Here is a 16469-nt window from a genome sequence, read left to right as displayed (position 1 = left end):
CGAATACTTGCTTACATGGGTGGACATTGTTTATTATCTGAGGTATATTTGATATATGCGACTATTAGAGTTTCCACTCTGCCCCGTTTTCCTGTGACTTTTTGTCACTGAACTGACGACTTTTATCTCGCGATCTTACAGAAAACGATCCATGGACGTGAAACGTAAGTAGAGGGAAAACTGCAGTCATTTGCGGGTCACGACGGTGACCTAGCAGCCTAGCATTCCACAGGTTTCACCGTTGTCATTGGCAACACGAGGAAGAGTGTCAGCCAAACTAATGAAGAGGGGAGCAGAGCCAACTCACGGAACGTCGTGTAAGGGCATACCTCGTTTTATTGCGCATCGCAGATATTGCGTTTTGTACAAATTGAAGGTTTGTTGCAACCCTGCGTCGAGCAAGTCTATCGGCACCATTTTTCCAAGAACATGCGCTCACTTCGTGTCTCTGTGTCACATTTAATTAAGGTATGTACATTGGTTTTTATACATAATTCTATTTCACTCTTAATAGACTTCAGTATAGTGTAAACATTACTTTTATATGCGCTAGGAAACCAAGAATTTCGTGTGACTCGTTTTATTACGATATTCGCTTTATTGCAGTGGTCTGGAACCAAACCCGCAATATCTCCGACGTATTCCTGTATATGAAGTATACCACAGACAATGGACGATATCTAACAATGTTTCGACAATGAATCAACCATTGTTGAAACTCCCGGAATTTTGAAGACTAATAGTTTACAAAACTTTCTGTGTTTTCAGCAGGGCATACTCTGTTAAATATTACTTTAATAACTGAATGGGTTATTTGCAAAACCACGTAAGTTCACAAAGCTCACTTTCTAGAAAATTAAAAAACTTAGTTGATTTTACCCCAAGAATAACTTAAACCAAAACAAAAGATGAAATATGTGAGTCAGGGACTCATGTCATCTTGACGGGTAACATATTGTAACGTGGGGCGGTATTGGTACCCTGGATTGTCAACCCTGATTTATTCACGTCAAATTAAATCAGTTACAGTCAACTCTCTACAACAACAACAACACACTTCGTGTCTCTGTTCTCTGCACACACACATAGTCTCGCACTGTCCTTCGAGTCTATCTGGTCCCCCGAGCTCGGCGCTCTTCACACTCTTCGCTTACACATCGACCCGTAGCACCCCACTGGACACACGCTGGCTCCTCGGCCGCCACGGTCCACGTACCCGGTGCTCTCTCACGCAGCCGACCTGTCCTTACTCAGCGTCACAATATGATAGATAAGGATCCCCACACGAGCGCAGTAAATGCTCTTTCTCACGTGGTTTTTGTGGGAAGCGCGAGTTTATAAACCCCTGATGACTGACACTGTAGCAACAGCTCAACGCATTAAAAATAATGCCACATTCACGCTGTATACTAAAATTTGTAATTCCATTTCCACTCCCCAGCGGCGAAAAAAATTCTGTCGTTGTGTGCTTTCAGGATGTGTATGGAGTAGACACGGTCTTGGTCGGTTGATGATCAGTGACTGGCTTCCTATTGGTTGAGAGTCTAGGAAGTACCTTCAAGCGATATTCAATCATGTACTTCGACTGTCCTCGGCCTGTGAACAGGTATAGACTCGTTCAAAATGCCTTCGAGCGATTGTGGACTACGCATGCCACTTTCCTGCCTGTTTCTCGTCTATGTTACTTCAGCTCCATGCACACTTTGGACAGAGTAGATATTTGTTCACGTTTTCATTATTTATTTGTGCTGTACTAAACATCGTGCTCAGTATTTCAGGCTTGGCACAGAATGATAGAATGACCAATGAATTAAGAATCTGAAAACGATATGGAAGGAGCCAGTTGCAGCCTAATTTAATTTAAGCGTTTTGCACAGGCAGTTTACTGTAGGAACTGAAGAAAATCACAAAAGTCCTTAGTCAATGTAGCAGATTCTTTGGGCTCTCAGTTGAAGATGAATTATCTCCACTCCGCGGGAAGTTTTCGCGGGTTGGGGTAAGGGGTGAGGGAAAATTTTCCTGCTTAGGGAGTAGGGGTGGGTAGAGAGTTGATCTTACTGCGCGTGCGTCTACGCCTACACCTCAGCTCATTCAAATCCAAACGCAATATTTTCCAATAGCCTTTATGAGTGCGGCCCACTTAGTATCGAATCTTCTTGCATGTTTGACGCGTAATTTGGGGAAGAGTACAACGTAGCAGTTCAACTCTACCCTACTACTAAGTCTACTCTCAGCGGACTTCTGGTAGCGCACGGCCTGTATCCACAACTTTTCTGTTTCGGAAAAAGAAAGCGTTGACTTACTGGAGGAAGTGTACTGAATGCCAAAGTTAGGAGCACACAACTTTATTCTAAAGGATTCACTTATTGTATAGGCGGGGTTCATTACATCGTGATTTATTGAGCATATGCATTTGTAATGATAGTGTCCGATGTCGAACTTAGACATTAACGAGGTTGCTGATTTCTGTACCATTCGCTTATTTTCTCAACTTCTCCACTGAAATTCCATAATGTTAACTTAATGTAGCCTAATACTGCAATATTCCTAGTCGACTAACTTTTTAAAATTAGTGTAGACCGCACTTTCTACGAGAAAATATTAGTGCGAGGCGTTCACTTTGTAGCAGAAACATTGTTGCAAACAAACTGTATATACAGCTGCAAAATAATTAATGTATGAGTCTTCATTATTTAAGTTTTTGTTATAAACCATGCTCATTCTTCTGCTTCCAATGATGTGTCTGCATTTTGTGGGTCATCATACCTCTTTCAAGGCTTTGTGATGTGTTGAAAGCTGTTTCCTGCTCAATCCACTGCCAGTTTACTGGATCTGTCACATCTTCACTGCCGTCATTTCAGGGTTCCTCCCGTAGTGAACTTTGCCTCCTCCCACGACAGAGACACTGGATTGGCTTTTGGGAGGGATGTTCATTCTAAATTGTTATATTGAAGCATTATCATTTCATTGTAAGCAGAGAAGTACCGTTCATATTTTCTGTTTTGTAACATGTATGATGTGTTTTGTAAAGTAAAATTTTGAGTTACAATTATGTAAAATCCTACACTCTCAGATATGTTGATTAACATAAATGAGATGTCAAGTGGCAATTTTCTGCTTCAGATTTATACTTATTTATTTCTTCTTCAGAAGCTTTTTCGGTTACCTCACATGTGATGCGCAAGTACATGCATTTCCAAATCAACTTGAACATAAAATTTCAGTGCATTTTGTATTTTGCTTGTGACTGCAGAATTAACACTTTTGATATGGCAGTCTATTCTTAAAGACACCTTATTCTAAGATACTTTATAAATAGCATTGAATGTCGTGGCCAAGTGTTTAGCATTATGCTTTGTATTTGGATACTCTGTGGTTCAAATCTCAGCCTGGAGACTGGTAGTCTTGGCTGAGACTTTTTGTGACTTTCCTTAGTCCCTCCAGGCAATTCTGGAGTAGTACCTTAAATCAGGCCAAAACTGCTTCCTTCCACATACTTTCTTATTCATTGTTCATTTAACACTTTATAATCTGAGCTACTGACAACCATTAAATAAACTAACTACATGGAGTACAGTCCTTTGAGAGAAGCTAATTGTCACACAATTAGTCAAATTCAACACCTTTTATGGATCCAAAGTTTTAATTACATAAGAGCCTGTTTGAGGAATCTGTCCAAGTCTGAGGCCCTGTGTAACATTTCGTAACATGCTGGATTTTATACAGTGATTACTTACTAGCCTTGTGCACCACCCCACATAACTTGTTGGCTGTCACTGGACTGATTGTTCAGTACATTCACAGTTGCCCCATATCTGGAGGCCTTGTCCTCAATTCTCAGCCTGAGGTAGTGTCATGCCTTGATGATGAGGGACCCACCTAACATAGCTGTAGACACTCTTATAATAAATTATGCTATGAGAATAACTTTTAGAGAACCGAATATGAATATATCATGCATGAAGAAACATTGCTTTGAGGAATTTTTTATGTGATTGGTAGCCTGTATTTGTTACACTTTAAAGAAGTCCAGGTGATCGATGTGGACGATTCAAGATGCCTGCTCATAAACCAGCAGTGCCACTGGACAGTGTATTCTCCGAAGTGGAAGCAGAATTTGAGACTTCTTACTTAGATGTAAGTGGAAAGGTTGAATTGAGAATCAGAGAGGTCTGAAGGAAATTTTATGTCCAAGCTGTCTACAGTATATATATATATATATATATATATATATATAGGTCCATGCTACTATAGATTGAGGCATCCATTGCTCTGATATCTGTCACTAACATTTTCCTTTACTAACAAAAATCTTTCTTAACCAAATTGTTTTTGCCAGTAAGTTTTAAAAATTGGGTTTGTTAGAATGGGAAAAACATTTTTCTATGTGTGGGTTCATAGCCATAATGACAGAATATAGTGTGGAATATAGTGAAGCCCGTTATAATGAGAGTTTACAGCTATGGGAAGAAATGTCATTACAATTAATTAAACTTTTGGAAGGCTAAAAATTGGCCCCAGAATGAAATAATGGCTGTATTCATAGACATAATGGCAGAATATAGTGTGGAATATAGTGAAGCCCGTTATAATGAGAGTTTACAGCTATGGGAAGAAATGTCATTACAATTAATTAAACTTTTAGAAAGCTAAAAATTGGCCCCAGAATGAAATAATGGCTGTATTCTGGGTTACAGTGCTGTGTAATCTGGTAGAAGCTTGCCAACATTTCAGAGGTCCTTACTGCCTCCATCATCAGGATAATGAGTACTCTTCACCCTAATAACAGGCAGCAAGGACCTCTGAAATGCTGCCAAAGTAAAATACACTGTGAGAACTTGAAATCCTACTAATTAAATTTACTTCATATTTCCATTTGTAGGGCAATAATTTTAATTATGTTTCTATATGTTCTGTAGTGCTGAGTCTTTATCTTACTGACAATTTACACTTGATTCAGAAAGTAAAGACATTTATGCAGTTTTAATAATTGTGGGAATTCTGACTTTGTGAATCGTGGAGCAATCTTGGTGTTTTCATAATGTGGTGGTAATCAAGCTCATGATAACCTATTACCCTTTTCTGACATACAGACCAAATAACTATCAACAGCAGTGAAAATATGAAACGTTTGAATGCAAAAGACAGTGCTAGCTTATATTCTATTTAGCTTGGTTATTTGTTTGTTGCAGGACTCATTCTGTGTGAATGAAGAACCACAGAGTGAGGAGATGGAAGCTTCAGCTCTTGAAGTAGCTGAAGCCATATTAGAAGCAGAGTTTAAATGGAAACGAAGAAGAAGAAAACGTAAGGGATCAAGCAGTGTTAGTGACGTCAGTGACTGTGGAGAGGGAACTAGTGGAAAAAACGTTAAATCTAATTCAATTAGGAATAATAAACGTTATTGCCGGATAATTACATTGGAGAGTTCAGTTAGTGAGGATTTTCAGGATGTTTCAGAACCTCTGCCCAAAGAATGTACTGAAAGTGGAAATTCAGTCACAGAAACAGAATTAAAATGTCTAGTGTAAGTAATCCAGAAACTGAATTTGTTTGGAAGAAATTGGTTAGCCATGAAGCCTTAAGTAATGAGTCTCTGGCAACCATAGAGAGTGTTTCTAAGACCGAAATGGTGGAAGTAGGTGTTGCAGTTGAATAGGGTTGGAGTGACTGGAATTTTGAAAATTTTAAATTCTCTTCGTGTAATCAAGTCTTAAAGAAAGAAAAGAAACATTCATATGTGGCGTTAAAAAAACTGAAGAACACAATTTTAATTCATCTTCAAAAAGAAGGTCAATAGAAGGTGAAGTTTGGTTCAGATGGAGTGGGAATGAATGGAATAGGATTACCAATTTTAACATGTTCAGGACACTGAAGAAAATCAGTTACCAAGGCTGTTTGTTCACTGAATGCAAAATTTGATGAATAAAATATGTTTAATTTACTATCTGAGGGTAGTGAGACAAGACAAGTGACACATGCTGATAATTCTTTGTTATGAAGATTTCTGTCTTGTGGGTTGTTGCGCTGTGTAGTATGGTAGATGTTCACATTAATTGCCCTGATGACCGAGGCAGTATGACCTCTGAAATGTTGGTAACCATCGACCAGACTACACAGTGCAACAACCCAGAAGACAAAAATCTTCTTACTGAGCGCTGTGAAAACCTCAAATCATACAATTCTTTGTCATATCTACTGGATAACAAGAGTGCAGAAAGAATTCCCTTTGCATGTGAAATGTCAGATTCCTAAAAAAGAAAATGCAGCTGAAGTCTTAAAGCACCACTTCCATTACAGCATTAGAGATGAGAAATTACAAGAACAAATCAGAGTTGTCGCAGTTTAAGGTTTCGCAGTCGTCTGAGTACTGATGGTGGTCTTCTGGTCTATAGTATTTTAACTTTATGCCAACGTTCCAGAGGATTGCATTCCTCTCTTATCAGGCTTGAAGTAAGAAGGGTTAGACAGTATATGGCATTTGAGGTATGTTGAGAGGTGAAGCAAACAGAATCATGTAAGGGAAGTATTCTTACCACTTATTAAACTTGTCCCTCATCTAGTGTCATTTCAGATTAATGTTCTTTTCTGTCATTTCAAATAATGGCAAACGAATTTATTACTCTTTGCAGCAATAATAATTTGGAGCATCATGTTGATAAGTATTTATTACATAAATAAAGTGTTACAGTTGTATATGTTGCTTAAGTTCTTTCTGATGAACGCCTTCGGGTGGATACATATTTACTGGAACAGTGCATTAGCCAACAAGTTCACTGACTAGATATGAGGGAAACAGTATTATATCAGCCGTTTGATTTGTAGTAATAATTTTTGTCATGTCACAATTATCATGTAAGAATTTGTTTGTTTATGAGTGTTGGGGGCAAGTGTTTGTTTACTTTCGAGTGTAGTAGGCAGAGATAATTTCAGTAATATAGAAAGTACCAGGATGATAGCAGCTTGTGTTTGCAGGACAGACAGTAACATTTCTACCATGTGTTTCAGATGGAGTGCGAGAAGAGAATGTAAAGTTTAAATTTTAGGCTCAGTTATATAGAAATCTTGTTTATTAACACAAATAGTGAATGCAAGAAGTTATATATTTAAAAAAGTATTGTAACAGGTAGTCTATATCATTATTTCATTGGAATGAAGAACATTAGGGTAGTGTTTTAAGTATGTATTGAACATGCAGCATAGTCAAGAAATAAACCTCATGAACATTTGTGTAAAATACTAATAGTTGCCATGTTTATAAATGGAGACAATTTCATTCCTTGATCTGTGATTATTTAAATGTTAGAAATTGTGAACAATATAATCACCATAATTTTCTTTTTCTCAGGAAATGGCCTAGCAAGCAATGTGTGTCAATTTGTTTTACTAGCGTGTAAGTGTTTAGTTTGCCGGGTTATTTTCCAGCAGTCACTTCTCTTCGTCAATACAGGTAGTCCTCGATTTACGCCCGGGATGCGATCCTGGACGAACCGGCATAAATTGAAACTTTTTTTAATTTAAATCAATGGGTAGTCAATTACATGCGTTCCCAGCACCAAAACATTGACGATAAATATAATGGCATTACATTTAAAGCTCTGAAATAACGTAAATAAAATAAAGGGAATTTAAAAAATATATTTTATACACTTATAATCAGCAATTCGTTGGTCCCAGCGATTGACTGCGATTCTTTCATGTGATTGATGTGTACAGTCATTTCTGCTGTTATGCAATAGTTGCATTCATGTAAGACGCCGACCTATAGAAAATCGCGTAGTAAAAATAACCCCGGTACCTCCGCAGAGATTAAATTAGCGCTTTGAAAGTTTAAAGCGAAAGGAATGAAATTGCATAAGAGCAAACTCGCATATGCAAAAGTTTGAATTTCACAAACAGCTTTTATCGATTGATCGATCTCATTGGAGCAAATTCGCGTTAACGAAACATACGTAATTACAGAGATGACTGTATTTATAATTTTTATTCAAAATCTACGATGTAATTACAGTTTAGTATATGAATCAGTACGAGATACATTGTGAAATGTTATAAATAATAGTAAACTTTTTTACTTGCTGGTTTCAAAATCGGCGTAAATCGAGGGCTACCTGTGTGAGTGTGTATACATGAGAAATGTGAAGTGTGCTGTAAATGAGATGTTATCAGATCATCACATATTTTTATATCTTTTTATGCTCAGCCAGTGTAATAATGTTAAATATAGTTAGCCATTTTATATTGTGCCTATTAAATGATATTTAATAATTACCGGCGTGGATCAATTAAACTACAATAGAACACAAAAAATCGAAATAAGTGCATATTATATTTAATATAAACACAAATACAACAGAATGGTTGGACGTCCGCTGGATGACCAAAACAAAATAAAACACAAGACTTACCACAGCGGACGTCTCAATCGGCACGACTATCCGCAACAGGGTTCAGCCTTTTTCCCCAAGTAGAATTTTGAAGAAAGATCGAGACGGAATTTGTTAGAGCTGATCTGGCTCAACTAGCCGTACCGAAGTGGCCATTCGAGTTAGCGTGGTATTGTACTAGGATGCCAACGGGAGGTCATGGCGCAGCTGCCAGCATCTCGGCCAAACTCAATGTACAGTAAAACCTATGGATTTATTTTATTATTATTTATGGGGCCGCTTTCCAATATGGCAACTTCAAAAATATAATTATCACATAACTTTACTCAGTTATCCAACGCTTACTTAAGTATCAGGGCAGTCTTCAGTAACAGCTTCTACAAGGGGGAACTGAGGAAAACAATAAAAGAAATGTCACAACTATTAATCCCAGTCAAAAAGTAGCTTCAAATAGAAAGCAGAAATGAAGCATGCAACATACAAAAATATTTATCACTATCTTCTGTTACTAACCCTTACTTTATGATTCTAGACAAGCCACATAGTGAAAAGGTATTAGGAAGAAGATAATCTACATTTTTATCACTTCCAAAGCCTGCTTAATTAACAGGATTTCCAAAACTCTGAAAACATACTTACATATTTCCTAAAGCAACTTTACACAGGAGAAGCAACCCAACTGAATTGTTTGGAGAAGTGCAGCAGTAGTTGGCAGACTTGGACACCATGTCTGCAAAGTAGATCCCCTTACCAAACATATAACCTGTAACTGGTGCTTCTGGTGGAGCAATTCGCAAACCCTGAAACAAATGTACAATGTGTTCTACTCCTTACAAAGTCGAATGCTGCAGAACCGAAGAACCAACCATCGGCTGGGTGTGACTAGACAATCCTGATACAAACCGAGAATGTCCAAGGCTGAGTGGTATCACTAAATACCACTAAAATGATTCGTACTTTCTTGCTTGGCTTTAATTCAGAATCAATAAAACTGCAATAGAGATTAACAGTGCATCAACACACAAAGTACCACCAGATTCTTAATTTAAATTCCCACTTTCCGGACATCTAATGTCACTTCTTGAAATGATCTGCTCACTAGGAAAATGTTTATCTCTTCATGCCCTCAGAACTGCAGAAAAGTGTCCATGATACATATTAATGTTTCTAAGAGCAATATTTCTTAAAACACAAAGCCCTGTGAAATGCCACTGAAGACAACTCGGAAATGCACCCTTGCCTCCAGCAACAACGGAATTCCCAACGTGGAAGCATGAAATCACAGGACATTCCAGTGCACTAAGCAAAATAGCGAACAGCAATGTCCTATCAAACATATGATGCTGTTTTGAGGCAGAAAATCCTGGCTGGAGGGACAGTCAAATTGCCATGTAAAATCTTTCAAATGCTATAACTCTTCTAATACACAACAGGAATGGGAACTGTGCCACTTATTACTATTTAAAATCCAGTAATGTTTGTAAAAACAATTAATCTAAAGCTATCAATTCCTTTTTACTGCATTTCACAGTAACAAAATTTCACTGTAATGTATACAATCTGTCAGTTCATATAACTTTGTTTTCCAACATTTTACTGTATGTGATGTTACAAAATTTACGGAGCCAAAGATTTCTGCTCGATATAACAAAGTTCTTGTTATAAGCTGTACTCATGGTTACACTGTGGTCTGTTACTGCAAATGAATGTTAAGATACCTGAAACTTTAACACATCTTCAAATATTATTCACATGGTTATAACATTTGAACACTCATACCTGAGACAAAATGCCTGCAAAGTTAGTTAGACGAGATCCATGCCACAGCAGCTTCCGGTTGTGTAACTTTTTGAAAGGTTGTACCTTTTTTCTTCTCCACTGCGCTTAAGCTTGAACACCTGAAAAAAAAGTATATACAATGAAATACCAATACTCCAGCATAATACAGCACTTCACAGAATGCTTGTTTTTATTTCTCATTTCACAAGTAATAAACACGGTGGTCTAGCGGTTAGAACGCTGGGCTAGTAATCCTGGGGTCCCGGGTTCGATTCCCGGTGGTGCCCAAATTTATAACTTCTGTTGGGCATTTTTCATAAAATAATGTTCATAATGTTCATTACGGTACAAAAGTACCACAAGTCTAATGTTCAATTAAGGCAAGAAAATTTACGTGTTAAGGTCGTGTGAAAATTGTGAAAATTATTCATTGTGACTGTTAAAGTATGCAGTTCTCATGACCACAGATGGAATACAACTATTTTCATAGAATAAGACAGACTAGTCATTCAACATACCTCCAAAATCTCCAGGTCATAATGAGTGTGTGTTGTTGCGTGAGTGTTCGTAACATACTGTTACAACAGCTCAAACTCATCAGTGTTTTTGTCCAGTACCTCGATGTCGGTATTGAGCTTATCATTATAAGCATCTAGAGGGTGCACATCAGACTCAGTTTTCAGCAAGTTGTATGCAGTCTATGTTTCCATCAGGCTGTCCAACATCTCTAACTTTTGCTGCAACATCATAAGTAACATTACTTTACCGCTACAAATAAGGTGTATGTAGCTCAGTCACTGACAGTCAGTGACTGGCTACGGGCTGGATGACCGGGGTTCGATCCCCGACAGGAGCAGAGGATTTTTATAGCCTCTGCGTCCAGACCAGCTCTGGGGTCCACCCAGCCTCTTATCCAATGAGTACCGGGATCCTTTCTTGGGGGTAAAGCACGGCCGGTGGCGTGATGCTGACCACTCACACATTCACCCCCGTCTGGTGCCAAGGTCAAGAAAGAGTAGGAGCTATACCTCCACTCCCCCAAACAACCTACATGGCGTGTAGCGGGACACCTTTACTTTTTTATATATGAAGCTTTAACAGTGTTGAAATAATTGCAACTGTTTAAACTCCATATTCACATCCAACATGTACATGTGCAGAGAATAAAGAGAATTACTTTTGAAAAACTATACTGGAGTTCTGAAGTTATACTGTAATAACAGTAACTTCAGTACAATGTAAACACCTTATTAACACTTCTGTAATTCTTTACAGGGTTAAATAAGTAATATCTATATTTATATACAGTGAAACATCGATGCATCGTTTTTGGCGGGGGTGGGAAATAAAAACGATGAATACAGGAAAACGATAGTTGCGGGAAAGCATTAAATTTTTTAAAAAACTGAATGTTTCTCTTTCAAAGTTACTTCTTTTTACGAAAAAGTCTTTAAAAACACTATTCTTTTGAGGTAATTAAGCATGATGTTCCTGGAATATGGTTTTCCTTTCAAAATTACGTACAAACGTTAAAATACAAACAGTATTTAGTTGCACAGCGCACAGAACCCAAAAATCTAAACACTAGTCCACACGTACATTAAAGTTCGTACAAAAACTGTCAGAAATGGTGGTTCATAAAGTGGAAGGGAAATGTTTCCATTTATTATAAACATGTATATTAGATAAGGTATTGTAGGTGTGTCATATTGTGATCTTATTTTAAAAATAGTATTAAAATATATTAAAATTGTCCGTCAACCACAATAAAGTAATATAAGATAATTAAATTGTTAAAATATTATCCTTTGTTCCGTATCGGGTACTCGATTTACATTAGGAACATTCTCGACATGTTTTGGCTTTCATAGGGCCGTCATCAGTTGTATGTTATAAACTCTTAACTCATTTACTAATTTTTATTTTTAAGTTTCTTATCATTTCTTCGTGTTTCGTTTTTCACATTGTATTAATACTAACAATACATTTCACATTTTATCAATAATAATATATTCACAAATCTAACACAGAATCCCACACCAAAATATCAAAGTGAAATACAAAAAATAACCCAAATATGTAATAACATATTTAATACACCAAAAGCCCAATATTACAACTATAGTGCAACTCCACCAATAATTACAGGACTACTTAAATTACACAAAAATCCATATTCCATCAGACCATTAATAAACTGGTTATCAGCCCCAGCACACAAAATTTCTTCAAAAATCGCCACTCTCCTTAAAGAATACTGCAATTTACCATACATATTCAACATAAAAAAATTATAAATTTAATTAATGAAGGAAAACAGCCCATTTACAACATGGATGTCTGTAGTTGAATCAAAGTAATGGCAAATGTGCAGATTGACATAGAGACTTGCTAAGTTGAAAATGTTACTGAATAAAAAACTTTGTAACCTCAAAATGCATGTATTCGCAGCCTGTAGAGTGTATAAACATTTAATTTGTGTTGTTAGAAAATAATATACTACACTACCTTGTTCCCTTAACAAAATTATTGTAGTGATGTTTGAGTCATTTCTGCCTTAAGAATATTGACTCAGAGAATGCATAGCTGCTTCATGGCAACTGCTGATAACAGACTGACTGTAGCCAAACATTTAAACTGTACCTACAAATACTGAATGCACTTCCATGCAGCTTTGCATATCAGAAACTTCAATTTTAGAAATGTGAAAAATTTTAAGTGACCTTTGGTTCTTGAATATGAGTTTTAGAATCCGTCTTGTTTTAATTATACACAGGTAAACTTATACAGAGGAGACAGTATAAAAGAGATCTTGTTCAGAGATGGCTAAAATTTATCACAGTTTATAAAATACTTGCTGTTAACATCTATCTCCAGTTTGGCTGACACCAAAAGTCACTTAGAGTGTGATCTCTCATGCCGTTCTCTGTATAAGAAAAAGAACCTTAATAGAAGGGACAGAAACTTTAAGAAGTTGGAGGTTGATTTATTTATTTATTTTTATTTTGCAGATACTTGACAGACATTTGGGTTTCTTAAGAATTCATAAAGTCCTGTATGGCAGAGCGCACAAAGTTTGGGGTACGTATTTTTGCGAGAAGGAGACGTGTGGTTTGTCATAGTAAATCTCGGAGTGTGTTCCACAGAGTTCTGTGATGAGACCTCACCAGAAGCTGACAGGGTTTACATTAGTGTTTATACAGATGGCATTTGAGTGGCAAACATTACCAAAATGTATGGTAAATAATTGCATTAATTGGAGCCAGAATCTCCATAGGAAACTTATCTCGGACACTGGAAACATCATCAGATGAAGCCAGGAAAGGTGTAAGCTGTGTTCAGTTACTAATCTTTAATATTTTGTTTCTGTGAATTCCATACCAGATTTGGAAATTAAACTGTAAAGTTGTCCTGGAATATATTGCTGATATGCGTTTGTACATTTTGATATTTATACAGTCAGTCTTCCTTCTTCCGTAGCCTTCATAGGGTTCTGTCGACATTGCACTGGTGTATGATTTGTAATATTATTTTAGCAGTCTGCGGGTGTTATTTCTCTTTCTTGTTATAAACATATTAATAAATATATGTATATATAAAGAGTGAGGTTGGGGGGGGGGGGGGGAGGCTGTTCCCTAAACTATGGTGGATAAACAGAAAAGGTAAAGTGGTTGTCATCATATCACTATAGTCACTGTCATTTGAACTTCAAAAATTTTAATTGATTTTAAAACTTCGATAAGGCTTGTAAATGACATTTTATTTATTTTAATTTTCTTCCCAAAAGTTTGATGTGGTGTGTATTCCCATACATCTGTATATGCATTGATTATGTGCAGAATACATTCAAAACAGATTCCAGATCAGTGGTTTGTGTGATGTTGTTAATTGCAACATGTGAAAATTAAATTGTGCGCACGCGTGTTTGTATGGGCAGTCTTGTTATGGTGGGTTGGTGAATGTGGGTGAGAACGCTTTACCACTTTGCAACAGACTCCTTCCAGCTGTGCTGTATTAGGTCATAGTCTCATATGTAAGAGTATGGCACACTATGTGTTGTAGTGGTGGATGACTCATATGCTTGCATGTAATAATAGGTTCTTGTGGAGACCTCCATTTAAGGCTTTTCTCTGTTTAGTGTTCTTATCCATAGCTCCATAATTAACATAAAGTTGTAAGTATATCTCAGTGTTTAGAGGTTATAGACTTGCCTGTAAACATGTATTGAATGCAAATGTTCCTTCATTTCTTGGCTATCCAAGATCCACATACTTGTTTCTTACATGAGATCTACATATTCTCTGTTTTAACTTGGTGTAGGACTGAGAAGGAAGGAAGTAAGTTCACCATACTGCACAGACGATGAGCTAGCAGATTTTTGGGGTGGAAGAACAGTTCCAGGATTTAATAGGTTTCGAGACATGGAGGAACTACATTCAAAAGGAAAACGTAAGTGTGCTTTACATATAAAAGACTAATTCATATTTTCTTTCTATATCTGTTTATAGTCTTTCCCATATTACTATTATACTATACAACTTTACGTTTCTGAAGACTCGTGTCTCTTATGTGTTTGTTTGCCTGTGAAGCTCAGTAAACTGGCAGTGGATTGAGCAGGAAACAGCTTTCAACACATCACAAAGCCTTGAAAGAGGTATGATGACCCACAAAATGCAGACACATCATTGGAAGCAGAAGAATGAGCATGGTTTATAACAAAAACTTAAATAATGAAGACTCATACATTAATTATTTTGCAGCTGTATATACAGTTTGTTTGCAACAATGTTTCTGCTACAAAGTGAACGCCTCGCACTAATATTTTCTCGTAGAAAGTGCGGTCTACACTAATTTTAAAAAGTTAGTCGACTAGGAATATTGCAGTATTAGGCTACATTAAGTTAACATTATGGAATTTCAGTGGAGAAGTTGAGAAAATAAGCGAATGGTACAGAAATCAGCAACCTCGTTAATGTCTAAGTTCGACATCGGACACTATCATTACAAATGCATATGCTCAATAAATCACGATGTAATGAACCCCGCCTATACAATAAGTGAATCCTTTAGAATAAAGTTGTGTGCTCCTAACTTTGGCATTCAGTACACTTCCTCCAGTAAGTCAACGCTTTCTTTTTCCGAAACAGAAAAGTTGTGGATACAGGCCGTGCGCTACCAGAAGTCCGCTGAGAGTAGACTTAGTAGTAGGGTAGAGTTGAACTGCTACGTTGTACTCTTCCCCAAATTACGCGTCAAACATGCAAGAAGATTCGATACTAAGTGGGCCGCACTCATAAAGGCTATTGGAAAATATTGCGTTTGGATTTGAATGAGCTGAGGTGTAGGCGTAGACGCACGCGCAGTAAGATCAACTCTCTACCCACCCCTACTCCCTAAGCAGGAAAATTTTCCCTCACCCCTTACCCCAACCCGCGAAAACTTCCCGCGGAGTGGAGATAATTCATCTTCAACTGAGAGCCCAAAGAATCTGCTACATTGACTAAGGACTTTTGTGATTTTCTTCAGTTCCTACAGTAAACTGCCTGTGCAAAACGCTTAAATTAAATTAGGCTGCAACTGGCTCCTTCCATATCGTTTTCAGATTCTTAATTCATTGGTCATTCTATCATTCTGTGCCAAGCCTGAAATACTGAGCACGATGTTTAGTACAGCACAAATAAATAATGAAAACGTGAACAAATATCTACTCTGTCCAAAGTGTGCATGGAGCTGAAGTAACATAGACGAGAAACAGGCAGGAAAGTGGCATGCGTAGTCCACAATCGCACGAAGGTATTTTGACCGAGTCTATACCTGTTCACAGGCCGAGGACAGTCGAAGTACATGATTGAATATCGCTTGAAGGTACTTCCTAGACTCTCAACCAATAGGAAGCCAGTCACTGATCATCAACCGACCAAGACCGTGTCTACTCCATACACATCCTGAAAGCACACAACGACAGAATTTTTTTCGCCGCTGGGGAGTGGAAATGGAATTACAAATTTTAGTATACAGCGTGAATGTGGCATTATTTTTAATGCGTTGAGCTGTTGCTACAGTGTCAGTCATCAGGGGTTTATAAACTCGCGCTTCCCACAAAAACCACGTGAGAAAGAGCATTTACTGCGCTCGTGTGGGGATCCCTATCTATCATATTGTGACGCTGAGTAAGGACAGGTCGGCTGCGTGAGAGAGCACCGGGTACGTGGACCGTGGCGGCCGAGGAGCCAGCGTGTGTCCAGTGGGGTGCTACGGGTCGATGTGTAAGCGAAGAGTGTGAAGAGCGCCGAGCTCGGGGGA

At 37.6% G+C, this 16469-nt stretch overlaps 1 protein-coding gene and 1 long non-coding RNA gene across 2 annotated transcripts; one reads left to right on the top strand and one right to left on the bottom strand.

Moving 5' to 3' along the window:
* Window positions 1–4027: 4027 nt before the first annotated feature.
* LOC147872161 (uncharacterized) lies at window positions 4028–8255 on the top strand. The gene is made up of 2 exons (XM_087358736.1): window positions 4028–4137; window positions 5193–8255. Exons 1-2 carry the CDS (start codon window positions 4057–4059, stop codon window positions 5529–5531), a joined length of 420 nt encoding a protein of 139 aa, XP_087214862.1. The 5' UTR covers window positions 4028–4056; the 3' UTR covers window positions 5532–8255.
* A 777-nt stretch (window positions 8256–9032) lies between these two features.
* Window positions 9033–10798, bottom strand: LOC147872160 (uncharacterized). The gene is made up of 3 exons (XR_015537907.1): window positions 10685–10798; window positions 10167–10285; window positions 9033–9187 (listed from the first exon to the last, which is right to left on the bottom strand). It is a non-coding gene; the product is annotated as an uncharacterized LOC147872160 (long non-coding RNA).
* Window positions 10799–16469: the final 5671 nt, after the last annotated feature.

Source organism: Zootermopsis nevadensis, unplaced genomic scaffold (assembly GCF_977971745.1).
Source record: "Zootermopsis nevadensis isolate Lab colony 2312 unplaced genomic scaffold, Znev_1.0 Znev_ptg000030l, whole genome shotgun sequence".
In the NCBI taxonomy this organism is placed as follows: domain Eukaryota; kingdom Metazoa; phylum Arthropoda; class Insecta; order Blattodea; family Termopsidae; genus Zootermopsis; species Zootermopsis nevadensis.
The sequence above is the reverse complement of the archived record's forward strand: the minus strand, read 5'-3'. Positions and strand labels throughout refer to the sequence as shown.

Coding starts and splice junctions, on each gene's coding strand:
- LOC147872161 (XM_087358736.1), top strand. CDS start 4,057: ATGCCTGCTCATAAACCAGCAGTGCCACTGGACAGTGTATTCTCCGAA. Junction 4,138..5,192: donor TTGAGACTTCTTACTTAGAT/GTAAGTGGAAAG, acceptor TGTTTGTTGCAG/GACTCATTCTGTGTGAATGA.